At 38.1% G+C, this 18,798-nt stretch overlaps 1 protein-coding gene across 13 annotated transcripts in view; it reads right to left on the bottom strand.

Annotated features, from left to right (window-relative positions):
- PPP1R9A (protein phosphatase 1 regulatory subunit 9A) overlaps positions 1–12,217 on the bottom strand; it is a 333,495-nt gene extending 321,278 nt beyond the window's left edge. For 10 of the 13 annotated variants that reach the window (XM_037737275.1, XM_037737279.1, XM_037737282.1 and 7 more), the window contains exons 1-3: positions 12,132–12,208; positions 11,229–11,435; positions 8,354–9,968 (exon numbers count right to left, since the gene is read on the bottom strand). In XM_037737275.1, the coding sequence (XP_037593203.1) occupies positions 8,354–9,745 (1,392 nt within the window). In that variant the 5' untranslated portion in view covers positions 9,746–9,968; positions 11,229–11,435; positions 12,132–12,208. Of the gene's footprint in view, positions 1–8,353; positions 9,969–11,228; positions 11,436–11,684; positions 11,852–12,131 lie in introns of those variants that run through there. The other 3 variants (XM_017525139.2, XM_037737278.1, XM_037737276.1) reach the window with 2 other exon arrangements.
- Between the last annotated feature and the right edge of the window lie 6,581 nt (positions 12,218–18,798).

Below are 18,798 nucleotides of genomic sequence, written 5' to 3'. Positions count from 1 at the left end.
AATTACAAGTAAGACAGCCTCAATTACAGGTAAGAAATTCAAGGCCTCAAGAAGCACACTTGTCCAACCTTACAGAATATCAAGTACCTCTTGGTGTTACCATTATTACTAGTTAATGATATTTAACAGTAATATAAACAGTATGCTCCAACAGAAAATACACAATAAACTAAATAAATATCTGCCTCAAAGAATTCATCTTATATATGGTTACAGTACAGATAACAGCACATAGGCATAGGAAATCTATATCAAAATATTGAAGGATGAGAAAAAAATTTTCAGTAGTGAAGCTGTACATAAACAATTCCAGTCAAAGTAAAAGAATAACAAAAGCAACAATATAAGAGAAGTAAGATAGAAATAAGCATCAGATCATTAGTAAAGGAACAGGATCCCTTCACACTAGAAAAAGACCAATGTAAAAATGAAGCTCTGAATCAACGTCATTTGTACCTTTAAAGAAATCCTATGCTGGCAGGACATGGTGGTTCACCTACAATGCTAGCATTTTGGGAGGCTGAGGCAAGAGGGTCGCTTGAGCCCAGGAGTTCAAGACCAGCCTGGACGACACAGCAAGACAAAAAAAAAAAAAAAACCTACCAAAAAAACGTTAATTAGCAGGCATTGTGGCACACACCTCTAGTCCCAGCTACTTGGGAGGCTGGGACAGGAAAATCCCCTGTGCGCAGGAGTTCAAGAATGCTGTGAGCTTTGAGCATGTCGCTGAACTCCAGCCTGGGCAACAGGCCAAGACCCTGTCTCTAAAAAGAAATAATGAAAGCCTATGCTGAATCAAACATTCATGCTTCATGAGTAGCAATTTTAGATTACTTTAGGAGAAGTGTGGTGTCCTACACAAGGGATTTGTTCAGCCATCCTCTTAGCCACATAAACCTACTCTTCCTCAGTTATGCATTTCATCCCTTCTTGGATCCTACTGTTTTCTCAGCTTCATGTGTTCTTCCTCTCTATGAAACAGCATAAAATGGCAGACAACATTTGTTGCTCCCACATTGTGCTACTTAATTATTAGACCATGTCACCAACCAGAAGAAAACTCTTTTTGCCTTTGCTCTCTAGGCTTTCCTGTAGTGTGCTATCCTCGTGGTATCTTAAATTTAATATATCCCAACTCATACTCATTGTGTCTCCTATATTCTTTTTTAAAAGCATTTATAAGAAATGGCCAGAAGGAGTAAGTCTACAGAAAAACAAAGTGAATTACTGCTTGCCAGAGGATGGCGAAGGAAGGGGAATTGGGAATAATTATTCACAGACACAGGGATTCTTTCTGGGATGAAGGAAATGTTCTAAAATCAGATAAAAGTGATGGTTGCACAACACTGTGAATATACTAAAAACCACTGAATTGTGCATTTCAAAGTGGTGAACTTTGTTACCTGAATTTTATCTTAATAAAAAATTGCAAATTAAATAAAAAGAAGAGTGAGTGCATCACCTCCCTAAACAGCAGCATGCCGCCCCTCCTTCTAACTTTCCTTTTACCTTCCAAAGTAATAAACTACCCATCAGTAGAATTATTCAAGCAGAAACTGAAACATCATCTGTAAGGGGTATGCTACAGAAGGGCTTCCTGAAGTGACTGGGAAATGATGCCATATTACCTTCAAGTATTTGTCATCTCTAAATGTCTATGTCACAAACTAAAGAGATTAGAACCAAGAGAAAACTGTAAAAGTGACAAGAAAAACTAAAAGCATAACTTGAAAAGTTTTCTTCCTTTTCAAAACCATAGTATAATATAGTGAAAAGAACACTATAAAGTGAAAGAACAAAAAGAAAATAGGTCCAAATGAGAGCATAGAAAATTATGAAAAATATCAGGTAAATTAGATAACAGCATAAAACGCAACAAACTATAGCAACGTTTGTTTTGTTTATACAGAATTTATCCTACATTTAACTATATTTCTCTAAGAAAATTTCTAAACTTCAAGTGGTAGAGAAGACATTAAAAAAAAAATCTAATGCAGATGAGATTTAAATCAAATTACTTCTGATGGGCATGTAACTGGCTTAACAAGGTAAACAATGTATGGATAACATAACACAAAGTTATTTTCCTCCAAATTTGGCATCTTATCTTTCAACAACTAGTGTCATTTGTAAGAAAGTTTAGGGGGAACACAAATTATGTATAATCCAAAAACCAAGAAACTGCTGAGCACAGTGGCTCACGCCCTTAATCTCAGCACTTCAAGAGGCCAAGGCAGGAGGCTTGCTTGAGCCCAGGAGTTCAAGACAAGCCTTGACAACAGAATGAGACTCCATCTCTACAAAAACATTTAAAAAAAAATAGCCAAGCATGGTAGTGCTTGCCTGTAGTCCTAGCCACACAGGAAGCTGAGGCAGGAGAATTACTTGAGCCCCAGAGATTAAGGATGCAGTGAGCCATGACTGGATCACTGCAATCCAGCCAGGTTGACAGAGCAAGACCTTGTCTCAAAAAACAAATTAACAAAAAGCAAGAAACTTTAAATCTATTATAAATGCCAGTAAACAACTGAAATAATCTACTATCAAAAAGAATCCCTTTTTAAACACTAAATGATCACTGTTCAGTTTTTAAAAAAAAAAGTATAGATACACCTCTGGATTTTAGAGAAGTTTATTCAATAAATATTCATTATTTGATTTTACAGAGTGTATTAAAATATTTGGCATATTTCATTTACCTGGTTATAAAATATAGGTCATAAAACATAAAAATTGAAAAGGAAATCCAATTTAAATGTTATACCATTGGCCAGGCACAGTGGCCTACACCTGTAATCTTAGCACTTTGGGAGGCCAAGGCAGGCAGATCACTTGAGGTCAGGAGTTCGAGACTACATGGTGAAACCCTGTCTCTACTAAAAATACAAAAATTAGCCAGGCTTAGTGGTGCATGCCTATAGTCCCAGCTACTGAGGAGGCTGAGGCACAAGAATCACTTGAACCCAGGAAATGGAGGTTGCAGTGAGCTGACATCAATTGCGTCACTGCACTCCAGCCTGGTTGACAGAGCAAAACTCCATCTCGAAAAATAAAAAATAAATGTTAAATCATCAAGTTATCCCAAAAAAGCAAGTTAAATCAAACGACAATTCTTAAAGTCTCTTTATTAATTTACACTTGTAAAATATGAAAGAAATGAAATTTCTAAGTCTATCAAAAACTTCCTCTTCCCACCCTTTTAAAAAACTTAAACCACATAAAGAGCCTAGGATGTGACTTTTTAATGACCCAAATGCCTTATGAGTTAGGGATCATAATCCACTTTGGGATCCGGAAACAAGAGTGCCTCATGTACTTTTCAAAATTACACCTATTTCATCTTCAGAGAACATTATTCCACCCCACCAGCAATAGCAGCCCCATGTGGAAAGCAGATTTACTTTGTTTCCCTAACATGTTATGGCCAGCCACTTTCAGAAGCCAGAAGACTGCACTTCCAGTTAGTATTCCAAAGAGTGATCTCTTGATCAGCGGCATCAGCACCACTTGAGAGCTTGTTAGAAATCCAAAATCTAAACTTCCCCTCCAGACATACTGTTATGTGGTTTTCCTACATTATTTCAGAATATGAAATTCTATTATAGAGGTAAACAAAACAAATGGGATGGATGAAACACCTAAGAAGTGATAATCATAGATGGTAAATAAACTAATAACTTATAAAACAGAGGCAACACTCAGGCTGGGCTAAGTATTGATAATAAGAATGCAAGCTGGTGAAATGAAGGCAGTCAAGAGATGTGTAATAAACTGGTAAGCTGGTAGTAAGACATGACAACAATTTGTTATGATAGAACAAATGAGGTTTACTTATAGACAAAAAGCAATGGAAATACCAAGTCACCATTATAACTGGACTGACAGCTACATTATTTCCATATCAGCCATCTACTGTGAACACTGAGGATGGTTCCATGGCTCATCAGCAGGTGAACTAGCAAAGCTATGGCAGTACCTAAGTGTATTTGTCACATCTCTTCAATAGAACAAGTTTGTATCATCGACCCAGGAAATCATTAGTCTATGGAGTGTTGGCTCAAATATCAACTCTGGTCCTCATAACCACACTCTGAATGTGGAAGGGTTATGTGAAAGAAAGATGGAATATAGGAACATTGTTTACCCAGGACACAGGTAGTGTGGTCCTTCCAACCTGGTTTGAACCTTAAGTGTGTTAACTTACTCCATAGCTTTCCTCTTGCTTCTGGATTTGTGCTTAACCGGTTTGGTAAATCCTGTGATTCAAGCATTTTAATTTGTTTGCTGAGTCCTTCTATTCCATAACCTCTGAGACAGCTTGCCTGCTAGTATACTTGGAGGCCCAACCATTGCATCAAGGTAATTTCCCACAGAATACCTACTGAATCAGAATCTGCAAGCTAACAAGATCTCCCAAGTGATTCATATGAATATTAAAGTTTAAGAAGCACTGACAAAACTGTTATAAATGGTTTGCCTCCACAAAGACAAAAAGTTGGGACTCAACAGAACTATTCTCTGAAAACCATGTTGAATAAAAAATCTGCATATATCCATGAACTCCCTGGCAATGACTTGGAGCCCCAGAAGAGGGAGAGAATACAGGAAGATCCATTTTTGACAAATATCATGTAAGGTTCAAAGAAGCACTGCTGCCCTTGCTGATTATTTGAACTCTAATCCTGTAATGCTCCAAATGATTTGAGAAAACACTCAAAATATAGCACAACGTACCTCAATATTAACTCTGCTATGTCCTCCTGAACTGGGAGTTAGAACAATCTTTTTCAGATGTGCTGTTTCAAGAATACCAATCCATTGTAACACAATAGTATTTGAGGGGGAAAAAAATACCAATCCAAAGGACATAAGAAACAGAGAAAGGCTGTGACTTCCTTAATGAGGTTGCAGCAACCTTAGAAAGGTCATCAAAACACAGAGTTGGGAACAGCCTGAGAGCTTCCTTACTCAAAAGCACAGAGTTGGGAACGGCCTGAGAGCTTCCTTAAGTGTACCGGTGGGCTGTACACTTCCCAACTACCAGCAGCTCCTGACTTCATCAGCTCCTTATTTTATGTATTTGTTATATTTGCATTGTCCCTGACACATATTAGGGGCTCCGTAAATGTTCTGAATTAGTAGAAAAAATGACATGTCACCCTCTCTTGTTTGATTCATCTAAGACAAATTTACTTTAATTCAATCCTTTCATTTTGAAAAATTCCTGAGAACAAAGGCATAATTCCATCTCGAATTAGCATGGTTCATAATATTCTCCCATTCCATATCTCGAAGTTGAATTTTAATTTGCTATTAATTATCCCATTCTAATATTTCATGACCCTGTGAAACACATCAACCTATCCAATAATAAATAACTGTGTCTATAAAAGATAGGAAAATCATACTAACTAATGGCCAGCAATATAGTCCGACCATTTTTAAAAGTCAGGGTATATGTACAAATACAAGATATATGCCACACAGGAAAGATCAACTATTATTTTGATGTTTTTCTAAGTCCAGATATAAGACATCTTATGGAAATGTCTCCACAAAACATCTATAAAAAGAACTGAAGTAGTGACTGAGGACAATATTACATTTACAAAGATGATAAACAGGATTTGTAACAAAAAACCAAAGGTGCTGGAAATTGTTAACCTAGTAAAGAATAAAGTCACAGTCAGGAAAAGAATGTAAAAGTTCTAAAAATCATTCATTTAAAGAATATATTCCCTATTGCTTCTTTAAGAGTAAGCATGTTTAAGTTTCAAAGGAAAAGGTTTAGGTTAGGAATTATAACTTCCCATTCCATAACTAAAACTTTATAAAAAGAATAAACACAGATAGAAAATGGTTGTGTGTATTCCTTTCCAAATAATCTATCCAATCCCTTTCACTCTACAAATTTAGTACAACCAAATGCCATTAACGGACTCACAGGACACTAAACATTTTGGCATAGTTTTTTATACTCTGTTTTATGGGTTTTAAACACAATGTGTTTAAGAATTGACTCTATAAAGTCACAGAGGAAATGGGTAACCTTACAGATTTGTGTCTTCTTCAGCTATATGCATGAGAGAACACACATGATAAGCCTTCAATAAATACCTAAATTGAATCTAATTAGGTATTACCACCCTCTGAGGCAAAAAAAAAAAAATCTTAATTGGAGAATAACCTAAACACTATGACCACCACCAAGACCAGTAGAAAGCAGCTCTCAAATTTTCCAAGTGAATCCACTTGCATATTAAACAATGGAAGGATCAAGAGTCATTGTCTTATTCATTACAAACGGCTAAGAATGAATCTTCTGTTTGCAAATTTAATCCACTCCAACTAGTCCTGTTAACTGCCCAATAAAATGAAATACATTATCTTTGTTTCACAAATCTTCTGCTTGATCTAATTTGTTTCACAAATCTTATTCTTGATGAAATGTGTTAAACGTAGGTAATGTTTCATTCTTTGCTATATAAAATTGTCTCTTTATTATATGAAAATTCAGAGGCAAAATGCTTATTGTTATAAGCAATCACAGCAAAAATTACTTGAACTTCAAAATATCATTCCCAAAAAGCTGGTTTGTTCACACATAAACAGACATATTTCAATGACAAATCCTTTAAAGTCCATTAAACCTAGTACTGCACAGTTATGTTTTGTGCAGCACAGGACCCAAATACAGGGCTGGTGTCCCACTTGGCTGAGTGGGTAGTGTTCTACTTGATAAATTTTCATAAGCTGCTATCCCCCGTATTAAAAAGTTAGTCACCAGGTTTAACAAACTCCTTGAAGAGTTCATTTCAGTTATTCCTGCCTTTCTCAGTGTGAAACGATTTAATCTTATTGCTTTCTTCCCAAGGGGTAGAAAGACGATGTTCAAAAAGGATGTGAAAGCCGAAGTTTAGGAGCTCACTGGATAGGCTTGCAGGAAAGGCACCTTTAAAGACGGTCTAGAGTAGGGCAGTGGGGGGTTGGGGAGGGGTAGGAAGGCAGAAGAAGATAGAGAATCAGGAAGGAAGGTGGTAAAGCACTGCAAAGAAACTTAGTCTCAAACTGGATTGACATCTGCAGCTTATTTTAAACTACAGCTTAACTTAACGTGACCCATTATGACCCAGAACTTCTGCTATACATTAATAAAATGAAGGTTTGCCTGCTAACATCTGTAAATAATTTCATAGATTATTACTTTATTTCAGAATCGTATTTCATAATAGAACAATGTCAGATTTTTCTTTAAATATTTCTATGTACATTTATATTTTACAGCCTTAAAAGGAAAGTCCTAAAATGAAAATAACAACAGTGATTTTAGATTTTGAGAAAATATACAGAAATATACAAAATCACAAGTCTATCATTTATACACACTGTGTAAGCTTGAAGCCCCTAGAATGTAGTCTAAAACTACACGTTCTGCCACCATAAACTTCCAGATTCCCCAAGGAGAGCATGCCAGAATCTCAGGACTGAGCTGCGGGCAAGCGCACTTTGAAAAAGCACCCCAGGAGATTCTGATACTCAATCAACCTCCTCCTGCCCCTATTGCTATTATCCACTAACAACATTCTACCACCCACTGCTGATGTACTTTGTGCTATTCTTCTACACCAAATGTTAACTAAGTGAAGTCATTACAGCATGTGAATTCAATTGGCATTTATCCAGCTTTTATGAGGTAAAAATGAATCCATGAATGGCAAATCAATGTTATTTCTTTCACAAAATTTCATTTTAAAACTACACAACAAATTTTGACCTCAAAGCTGTCTACAGTCAAAGCTTTTCAAAGCGTTTTAGTCAGCTAATATATTTCCATGAATTAAATTTTCACCACCAAGTAGCAGTACCCAAAAAAAAGTTCCTTAAACTTAAGGAATAACTCAGATTTCTTAAGCAAGTAGAGTATTATTTCCAGATTACCATAACTCTCCCATTGTACATTATACTTCATACCTTACAGTGTGTACATTCAGAAAATATTATTTATGAATAATTTCAGGTAAAACTAGTTTAAGTAATTACATTTCAAACTAACACTCCAGGTTTTCAGTACTCACATTACTCATACTTCAGCTCATTGGAATGTATCTCACAATCCCCAAACTTCTTCAACTTTAATGTTACTCACTATTGGTGTAAGCCGTTACAAAGCACATTTAAGAAATTTAATTGACATCTCTCAAATTCCAAACTTTTAAAATCAACTGACCACAAGTGTATATCAATAATCTTGAATCCCTTACAAAAACTCCTACTAGCTGACAAGTCTATTGTACATACAATTAGGCCCTAGTACTAAAAACAAACAGAAAACAAACTGAGAAAACACACTTACCTTAATAGGGGCACTACTAAACTTAATTTTCCTATTTGCTGGGATTTCTTCTTCTTCTGGCAATCCAACGATTTCCGAGTATTCCATATCAGGCTGATAGTAATTGTTCTCATCACTATCTTCCTCCTCATCCTGCTCAGTGCCTGTCTCTCCCCAGTCTGAATTATACCTGGATCTCACCCTATACACATTATAGTCACTGTGCATGTACACGTGGGAACTATCAAAATTATTGGAATCTTCGGGTACTTCTTTTCCACAACTGGATGCAGAAGCATCAGGAGAGGTGAAATCACCACCTGCAAGTTCTTTCCTCTGCTGCTTTGCTGCCTCACTTCCAACCAAATTAGTTTCAGCATCTTCTAATGGTTGACTCTGTGGTAAAGGGATTTCAGACTTTGGCATTGCCTTACTTTCAGCACAAGGTTCTTCAGGACTGTCTTTGTCAATGCTGTCAGGAGTCTGTTGGTTAGTTGTAGCGTCCTCAGTTTCCTTGCTCTGCTGGATCTCTCCACCAGGTATCGAAGCTAGAGAGGTACTTTTAGAAGCCACTTCTGGTACTGGAGTTGTATTACTCTTGTGAGCATCCTCTGTATCAACACCTTGCTTGTTTGAAGACCAGGAATTAGAATCCTTAAGGTGGCCAAAGGTGTCAAGATTTGTAACAGTAACAGATGGTAAATTCAAGGGATAATGCCCAGTCACTGAGTATTCATTGTTTTCAGCCTTCTCGGAAATGATGGCACTGGGAGAATCAGTGTTCTCAAATACTGCACTCAGTTGACTCACAGTTGGGGAGACAGCCTCAGTCCGGGAGCTAAGGCTGTCCAAGGAATCAGTACTGCCTCTGTTGGACTTGGAACCTCCCCATTCATCCTGAGGTTCACTCCCTCCAGCTTTCTCCTTCTTTGGGGAATAGCGGTTGTTCTGTCCTGATTCATGCACACTTCTCTCAAACATCTTCCGAGTCTCAGTGAACTTGGAATATGAAGGGCCATCGTACATTGTGTCAAATCTACTAATTCGTTCCGAAACAGAGGACTCCAACTTAACAACTGAGCCATCTGTTTTCTCCAGAAATTCTTTGGGCTTCATCCTTCTCTGAGGAGATGAATGTCCACCTTTCCCCCTTGTTTTGGCAACGACAGCAGCATTCTCGTTGGGTTCCATACCCATCTGCATAAATAGGTTTTTAATTCTGTTGACATTAGAGCCATATTTCCTCCCCCTGCTCTGCTGGGAGCCCTCACCTTCTTTTGTTTTTTGTTCTCCATCTGACTTGGGTTTGTCAAAGGTACTTTTCAGTGCCTGGAACTCAGTTCGATATGCATTCCTGTGAGGAGAGGCACTTCTGAGAGTGGTTCGTTCACCCGAAGCCTCAGTTTTCAACATTTTCACTTCAGGGGTGAAAAGCCAATGTTCATAATGATCAGAAAAAAAAAAAAAAAAAAAAAAACAAGATACCTCTCTTCTTTAATCACCAGTATTGGGTCAAAAAAAGTACCTCTCAAACGGTATACTGTGTCAGTGATCGTTCCAACAGGTGTATTAGTAACTTAGTCACAGTCAAGAGTTACACAAAATGCTTTTTTTCAAAGCAAAACTAGGGGTTCATCTGCAATAGAAAAGAATGAATTTCTGAATTCACTTACTTATTTGAATTTATGTCTAGTAAAGTAATATATATTTTCCAAATGGCTTAGCCACGTGTCAAACAGAAGAGATTACTCATTGAAACAGGAAGTTAAAAGTCAAGAAATTATCATTCTGATTGGTCTTTGGTGAAAAATGTTTCAAACACAATTTGGAGATCCCTGTCAAAATCTCACACACATACACATACACACACACATAAAGTTACACATAAGTATATATGAAAGCAATACTTTAAACCCAAGTTTTGGTCACTTTTGTGAATACCTTTAAAAGAAACCAGCAGTTCATCAATCTTTAAGAAATCATCAAACTGTCCAGAAAATCAACTTCACTTAGGATTCTCCACAATCAAGTAGAACGTATTCTTTCTAAGTACAATTAAGTTTGGAATCTATGTTTACAAACTCTAAAACATGCCTACAGAGGTTTATTTCACTTTTTTTGCTCCAATATTCTCATCTACAGCATCTCCAAAGCAATACTAATGCAATTTCAGACCAAAACAAGGAGAAAAAAAGTTCGTGAAAGGCAATAAGTTTCACTCTAAGTTCAGTTATAACAAGTATTTGGAAGTTTCCTAACAGTGGTTATTAATTATGGAGTGGGATGCAGACTACCATGGGAATAAATGCATAAGAATGTGACAATCAGAAAGCAAATATACTGTGACACCTCTTTCCACAGCCTTGATTTGTTTATTCTTTCTTGCCTCTAACTTACTACAGTTCAAAATGCAGTGCATGTTTGCTGGTCTCCTTTAGCCCACAGCAGGATTTTATATCAATCAGCGAGCAATCAAATACCTCAAGATACGCTGCGGAGCAGGCAATCTAAAGATTTTTCATTTTGTTTTTGTTTTGTTTTGATATTAGACCGAGACACATCACTCTCACGCACAATCAGCTGAGAAGGCACACACTTTCACTTAAACCATCTCCAAACTCGGCTCCTGGCCCAGCACGCATGCATGGCCCATGCAGACAAACAAGAACGGCTTTGGAGTGTGGTGCCTGTTTTTTCTTTTTTTGTAAAGCATCGACAATCTCCTTTTACCCTGACCATTCTTTTCAAAGCCACAAACACCCTCCCTTCTCCCCTACACACACACCCCATTCCCTCCCCCGCCAATTCCAACCCAAGGAGGAGGGGGCGGGGGCGATGGAGCCGCCGGGGGATTCAAAACCTGCCCTCACAAAAGACAAACATAAATAACACCAACTTGAGAGGCAGCCGATTCCCAAGCCCGGTTCGGGACGCAATCCCTCGGCCCTGGGGCAGGACCGGGAGAGCAGGTGACGCCAAGCGCTATGGTAGGAGGTCGCAGTCTAGCTTTATGCCAAGAAGCACCTGAAGTCCTAACACATTGGCTGCGGCTCCCCGCGGCTGCCAGGCGGATCCCTGTGTGGCAGGGAGAGAGACGAGCTCCCTGGCCACATTAAAAAAAAAAAAAAAAAGGAAAGAAATTACAGGGTAACGATAATAAATCCCTTTGTTTTTCCTCCCAATGTGCCAGGAAACAATAGATCCCACTGATAATGCCTCCGATCTTCAACCTATTGCTCCTCCACCACAACCCACCCCCACCCCCAGCCTGCAACTCAGCCTTTGTACAAGCCGGTTTTTTCCTCCTCTCCACCCTCCCAACTCCTCGCCCCGCGCACAGCCTCCCCCTTACCCGAGCGGGAGCGCCGCGGGCGGGGAGGGTCGGGCCGCCGCGGCTCCCAGCCCCTCCTCGCAGGCGACCCCCGCCTCACGGTGGCCGCGGCAGCTCGGCTCGGCGCCGGCCAGCCGAGTGCCCCGCCACCCGCTCCTCACGGCGCAGGGCGCAGGGCTGCTGCGGCGGCCGCTGCCACTCGCGCCTCGGCCCCCACTCGCTCCCTTCACGCGGCGGGCAGCCCCGGGAGGCAAGCTGCGCTCCCCAACGCCATTGCTGGCGGGCGGCGGCCCGGGCAGCTACGCGCGCGCACGCTCGGGCCGGCCTGGGGCCAGGGGTGCCGGCCGGGAAAGGGATTTGGGCCACGTGCGGTAGCCGCGCCGCGCCGTTTGGGCGGCTGGGAGGGCTGCGGTGTAATGGAGGAGAGACCGCGGGGATGAGGAAGGCCAGGGGTAACAGGTGCCTCACCTCGGCGGATGGGATTAACTCTAGGGCCGCAGAGAGAGGGAGCCCGGCAGCAAAATCCCGGGAGAGGGAGAGAGAGGGAGCCTCTGGCGGCCAAGTAAGGGCGAAAAGCATCGGCCCGAGGCAAGGCCGCCCCACCCCCTCGGCCGTGGGCGAGGGGCCTCTCCGGCTTGGGGGCAAGGCCGGCTTCCGGTTCGGGTATTGGCTCCGGAACTGGGTTCTGAGGGGAACAGCTGCCAGGGGCCTCACTTAGTCTGCAGTTAACTCCGTTAATTGGAAGGTCAAGACATAGGCCCAAGTCTAGAGTGGCCTTCTCCTAACCACTGCGCCTGGCCTACTACTCACCTTGACCTTAAGGTCCCACTGCCAAAGAGAAAGGGATGAGGAGGTCTTCTGCCTTTTCTGTCTAGGGAGAGTTTTTCAGCCCACGCCCCCCCCCCGCCCTTTTCTAAACGCTCAGTACACCCTCTCCCACCCCCAAATACCGGAAGTGTTACCACCTTCCTGCAAAGTATAAAACTGATCATGCCGGGCGCAGTGGCTCACGCCTGTAATCCCAGCACTTTGGGAGGCCGAGGCGGGTGGATCATGAGGTCAAGAGATCGAGACCATCCTGGTCAACATGGTGAAACCCCGTTTCTACTAAAACTACAAAACATTAGCTGGGCATGGTGGCGCGTGCCTGTAATCCCAGCTACTCAGGAGGCTGAGGCAGGAGAATTGCTTGAACCCAGGAGGTGGAGGTTGCGGTGAGCCGAGATGGCGCCATTGCACTCCAGCCTGGGTAACAAGAGCGAAACTGCGTCTCAAAAAAAAAAACAAAAACTGATCATGACTGTCAATACAGATCTTTAAACTAATCCTTCCAAAAAGCCTAAGGAGTAGGAACTCTTAAAGAAAAAAATTTCAAGAAGGTAAAAACATGTCAATGGTAGAAATATAAGATGAACATGGATCAAAATTTTTATAGCTCTTAATTAGAAAGGGAACCCCAGCAAGATACTACAACCCATTTATGTGAGACTGTGAAGACATATAGGCAAGAAGAGGCAAAGCTGCTTAATATTCTATAGAGCACTGAAATGTTTATTATTATCTGCTTTACAGGGCAGTAACCAGTTGTATCTCTAAAGTAACAAAATAAATTTGCATTCTGTAGATAATACTCATTTACACATTACCAAACGTTTCTACAGCTTACTGAGTAGTAAAATAGCCTAGTGAAAGACACTCTAAGGTACAGACTACTGTAAATTCACAACACTCTGGAGCCCTGTGGATAAGATCCAGCATTCCATTGAAAGGACAAACAGTAATCTTTTGCTCATTTCAATGTCTTTCGCAAGTTTTCCCAACAGAACTATTTTTAGTCCCATTTCACTGACGGAAAAACTAAGGTTTAAGTTTTGTAACTTATCCGCTTCTCTAGTAGCTATTAATAGTGAATGATTATGGCTGAATATGAACCTAGGCAAGTCCATACACAGATTCTATATACTCTGGTAGCAAAATCTTTTCATTTCAAAAGGATTTTTTAGCTACTCAATACTCAATTCTATGTATTTTTTAAATTTTAAACAGTGAGGGCTTATTTTTTTTTCTTTAAGCGTCACCAAATTCTGGGTCCTTTCCCAAGAAATTGGCATTCTCTGTCTGTGAAGTGGATGTCACTTCTATAAGCATAAACAGATGTAACAGGCAATGTGAGGGAGTTGTGGTTCCAGGCTCCACTTTTGGAAAGAACATTTGTGCTGTCTGGGATAATCTAGTGGAAAAGTTCCTGTCATTTATTTGCAGTATGGAAACCAGGTTTTTTAGGCAAATAACCTAAATAAATGCAGAATCTAATCACTGAGTTCTGTCTGTAGAAGAGGGGGCAGAGTTGGCAATACAATCAGTCTTACACCTCTTTGCAAAAAGATGATTCATACAGAAAAGCAGACTAAAGGATTTGGTTGGTTTGGGTTTTATCTTTTGAAAATTTGAAAGTTCTGGAAAAATTCATACTGAAGGAATCATAGAGTTTTTAACACAATGGTGAGATTTTAAGATTCCTAGATTGCCTATAATGGACCTTGCATTTCCAACACTTGAATGTTTGAAGGGTCTATTAGACCTGTGCTAATCCAATACATGCGGCTATTTAAATTAATTAAAATTAAATACAATTTAAAATTCAGTTCCTTAGTTACACAAGCCACATTTAAAAGGCTTGATGGCTACATGTGGCTAGTGGCTACTCTGTTGGACAGTGTAGATGCACAACATTTCCATCACAGAAATTTCTATCCAACAGTATTGTTCTAGACAACATTTGCACTTCTATGAAGTTTATAGGGTTAACTTAGTTTAATAGATCATAAATGTATTAGAGATTAGAGGTCATAACTTTTATATGTTCCAGCTGGAAAGGTGATAAAAAGTGTGAAAAGTGAACTTCATTACTGGCATGCAAATAATCCAAAATGTGTTTGGGGTGGGGGAGTTCTCATATATGATACCTTAACCTTTCATAATTCACATAGAATATAACGGACTGTTATTTTCATTCCCTTTGCATCCAGTAATATCATGATTGGTAAGACCACAGGTTTGGAGGATAAAAGCACAGAATATATTCTACATTATTTTAAGGGTTTTCTCAATGTATTTTTTAAGTTTTCATGATGGACATTCTAAGCAGCATTCTAAGAATTAAGTTATTCATGTGTGTACATGAACCATTGGGTACAGCTGTGAAATTAAGCTAAACTAAGCCTGAATCAAGTTTTAAGAATAGGGAAAACTGACTAAGCTGGTACTGAAGGCTGCTTATCACACCTTCATTTCTAGCAGAAAGATACCTAGCTGGTTGTGTGCTAATGGAAGTTCCTGAAGGGGGAGAAAAGACCATAACAAACTGAAAGGTCTCTAGATTTAACTTCTTTATGGAGAAGGCAAAGTAATGGGAGAGTGATTCCTGTAGGTAATTTTAGACATAATTTTAGCATAGAAAGACATGTTATTCATACCACTGTTTTCTTAGTGATATGCATAATGTTTTAATAGTGCTGAGCAGCTTTTTAATTAAGTTATAACCGCTTATTTCACGTTTGTAAGTATCACAGAATGCTTTGTTGACTTCATTCTTGAATGTTGATATTAAATCTTCTTAAAGGTCTATCTCTTTAAAATAAATACCTCTATTTGAGGATAAGAGTTTAAGTTTACTTTTGAGTCTGATAGTATTTCACATAAACTCCATCGTACAGGTAGAATATATCTCTCTAAAATAATCCTCAGGTTCACATTAAGAATTATGATATCTATGATCAGTCTTATTTTATAATGTTAGCTATAAAATTAAGATTAAAGATATCATTTCTACCCCATTAAATAAATTATGATTCAGCATGGCTTTCTGCCTATACTTATGGCTTGGGCATGCCACTGAAAATTTAAACCATCATTTCTGTCCATTTCCCATTCTACAAGAATTTTGGCTTTTCAGCTTAAAAAGTTCATGGTAAGTTTAAGTATTTACTTTTATTTGCCATGAGTAATGAACTGTAGAAATTCCTGGGATTCCTTAAGGTCATTTTTAAGTTATTATTAATATCTTCTCTCTACAAATAAACCACAATAAATTTTCACAGTATGTTTAGGCTAAAGTGATGCAACTTCTCTTTCTTTCCTATTATTACTTTATTTGTCCACCCACACAAAGCACAGAAAAACAAGAGTTTTATTGGACTAGACATTGGTATAATGTTTTCATTACTGTCACTGCTTCTGAGGTTGCAACAACAGCTGCTATAACCATTTTTAGTTTTCAGTTTTATAGCAGGTACATGTTACACTTTTAAAAACAAGTATGAAGCATTTATTTGTTTCTACAGAAGCTCATTTTCCTTTCAACAGATTAGCCCCTCTAGCAGGACTCTAGTTGTGGTTTTCTGTCTGCAAATCCTCCACCTACCGATTGCACCTGAACTCAGATTGGCATGTTGCTGATCCTACTTCAAAATAATTTATTCAAAATTTATTACTTCAAAATAGGTTCTACTCCATATTATTTTGAAGTAGCTCTATTCCATAGCATTAACCTTGGTGAATTAACTATTAAAGTAAATAAATAAGCATCCATGTTTGCCTACAATAAAACAGGAGATTTCTGTGACTTTATTTCCATTTCCAATCTAGTTCTAGTAATAAATCTCCTTGATGAGGTCCACAATAGTCCCATTTTATACAAAATTTACATTGTAACAATGCATTTTAAGAAAATCATAGTATTTAATTTGTGTATGAAATCATCAGCTTTTAGAAATAATTCAATGATAAATTTGCTCTGAAGTTATTAGTACATTTTTCATAGGTTTTAAACAGCCACAATCCAGATGTTCATCTAGCATAGTAATTTATTGCCATTACTTTAACACATTGTTTCAAATGAAGTTTGAAAATGTATCATAATCCCTTACATTGTTTGTATGCCATTAAATTTCTCAATTGGATCAGTAATGGACAAGTACTTATCCCCATCAGAGAGGGCAGATCTTGAGCAGCTAGCATTGTCATTCTTGTCCCAGGACAGTACTCAACATCATGATTGCATCTGAAAATGTTGGGTTTCTTAGACTTTTCTTGAGTAAGTGATACTAAAGAGTCATAATCACTTAACTAGCATGTTTGATTAGATTCCAAATCTATGGATGGATCACATACTTTAGAAATGCTTTATTGGCATTATTAGAAGAAAAAAATTTTCAAACAAATTATAACATTTCAGTTATCTAAAAATGTATTTATATCAACAAGATGAAATAAACAGTCTGGAAAATCTTGTGTCTGAATCCTGCTATTGCTTTTTTTAATTGAACAAAACACTGTTACACTTAAGTTGCTCTTTGGCATGGAATTCTCTGAGCACAGCAATACCCAACACAAAGTGAATGATGCATTAACAATTATTTGATGAACATGGATGTTTCACAAAGAGTTCATGATGTCAGTTTGGGCATCAGCTAGATCCAGACTTCCTGGGATAACCTGCACTGCACATTGAGGTCTTCAGCCTTTGCCTCCAATAATTCTTAGGACAACAAGCCAAGTGTTTGTTTCCTTATACCGAGATAATTTTAAAGGGAAGCTATCAACACCAAGGTTATATATGTCTATGCAAAATGACAAGATGCTTTTATTTTCCATGTTGAATTTTGATCAAAAGCCATAAAAACTAAATATTGTGAATACAGAAGCAGCATGGTGGACAGTTAAAAGCAATACCTAGATGCATCCTCAAAGGACATGAAATTCATACTTTATGATACTGAAAATAGAAATAAACATATTAATGTGAGACTAAATTGAATTTATATGAGTTAAAATTGTAAAAGAAGCTTAAATATGTCATTTTAAAAACAAAAACAAGATGTCATTTTTACCAGGAATGCAACATTGATCTGTTGTAGCTTTCAAGGGAAAAAAAACAAACTCTGTGGATTTTTTAAAATTACACTTTGTTCTAGAATCTAATGATCTAGCCTAACATTATTTTGTGAAAATTGAATGATTTTCTCATAATAAATTACATGTCTGTGAGTGCAGTGTACTATATTGTAATTTATGCAAAGTATACATATTTTGTTAATGCTTTTTGAACTCATCTCAAGAGCCTCAAAAATTAAGTAAGGCCAGCAACATACCAAATGATAGACTACCACATGCTTACCCAAAGGAGAGTTGGAAGAAGGCCAAATGAAGCATTTAGATGCATAAATAGTTGTTTATTATGTGATGTAGCTTTATTTTTCAAAAATCTAACACTAAGCTTAAAATTGGCACTGAGATACTCTTCAATGACCGCCGACCTAGAAACTTACATATTTATATAAAGGCTCAGTTTCCAAAATATTTGTACATCATTATCACCTCATTAAAACTGTTCTGATCTCTTCAGTGGGACTTTCAAATCACAAGGTTATTGTATATTACAATGATTTTATTTTGCTTTTAATGAAATTATTTCCAATTATGGAAAATATGAGTTCTCTAAAAGATTCTAACCATATACTTGGGTTGTAAAGCCTAAGAAATAAAATGACTAAATAATTCAGAACTGACCAAGGGATCAATAAAAATAACACAACACACTTTCAGTAGATAGTATTATGAATAATGGCCAAAAAAAGGAAAGCAACACAAATGTCCATCAAATGATGAATAAATGAAATATAGCATATCCATACAATGGAATATATTTGGCAATAAAAAGAATTGAAGTATTGATATGTACTACAACTTGGATAAAGCTTGAAAATATTGTGCTGAGTGAAAAAAGTCATCACAAAAGGCCACATATAACACAATTCAATTTACATAAAATATCTGGTATAGGTAAATCTATAGAGACAGAAAATAGTTCCTGGTTGCTTAAGGCTGGGGCTAGAGGTTTGGAGCTGGTAAGTGATAGTGAATGAGCATAGAGTCTCTTTTAAGGGATACAAAAATGTTCTCATATTAGATCATGGTGGTGATTGCACAACTCTGTGAATGTGCTAAAACAGTGAATTGTGACTTTAAATGGAGCAATTGTACAGTATGTGAATTATATCTCAGTAAAGTTATAAAATTTTTTTGGGCTAATAAATATTGAAGACCACAGCCTCACAACCAATTACCTGTCTCT

The sequence above is a fragment of the Cebus imitator genome, unplaced genomic scaffold (genome assembly GCF_001604975.1).
Source record: "Cebus imitator isolate Cc_AM_T3 unplaced genomic scaffold, Cebus_imitator-1.0 Scaffold37, whole genome shotgun sequence".
NCBI classification, from domain to species: Eukaryota; Metazoa; Chordata; class Mammalia; order Primates; family Cebidae; genus Cebus; species Cebus imitator.
Note: the sequence above shows the minus strand (reverse complement) of the source record. Positions and strands in the feature narration are given on the sequence as shown.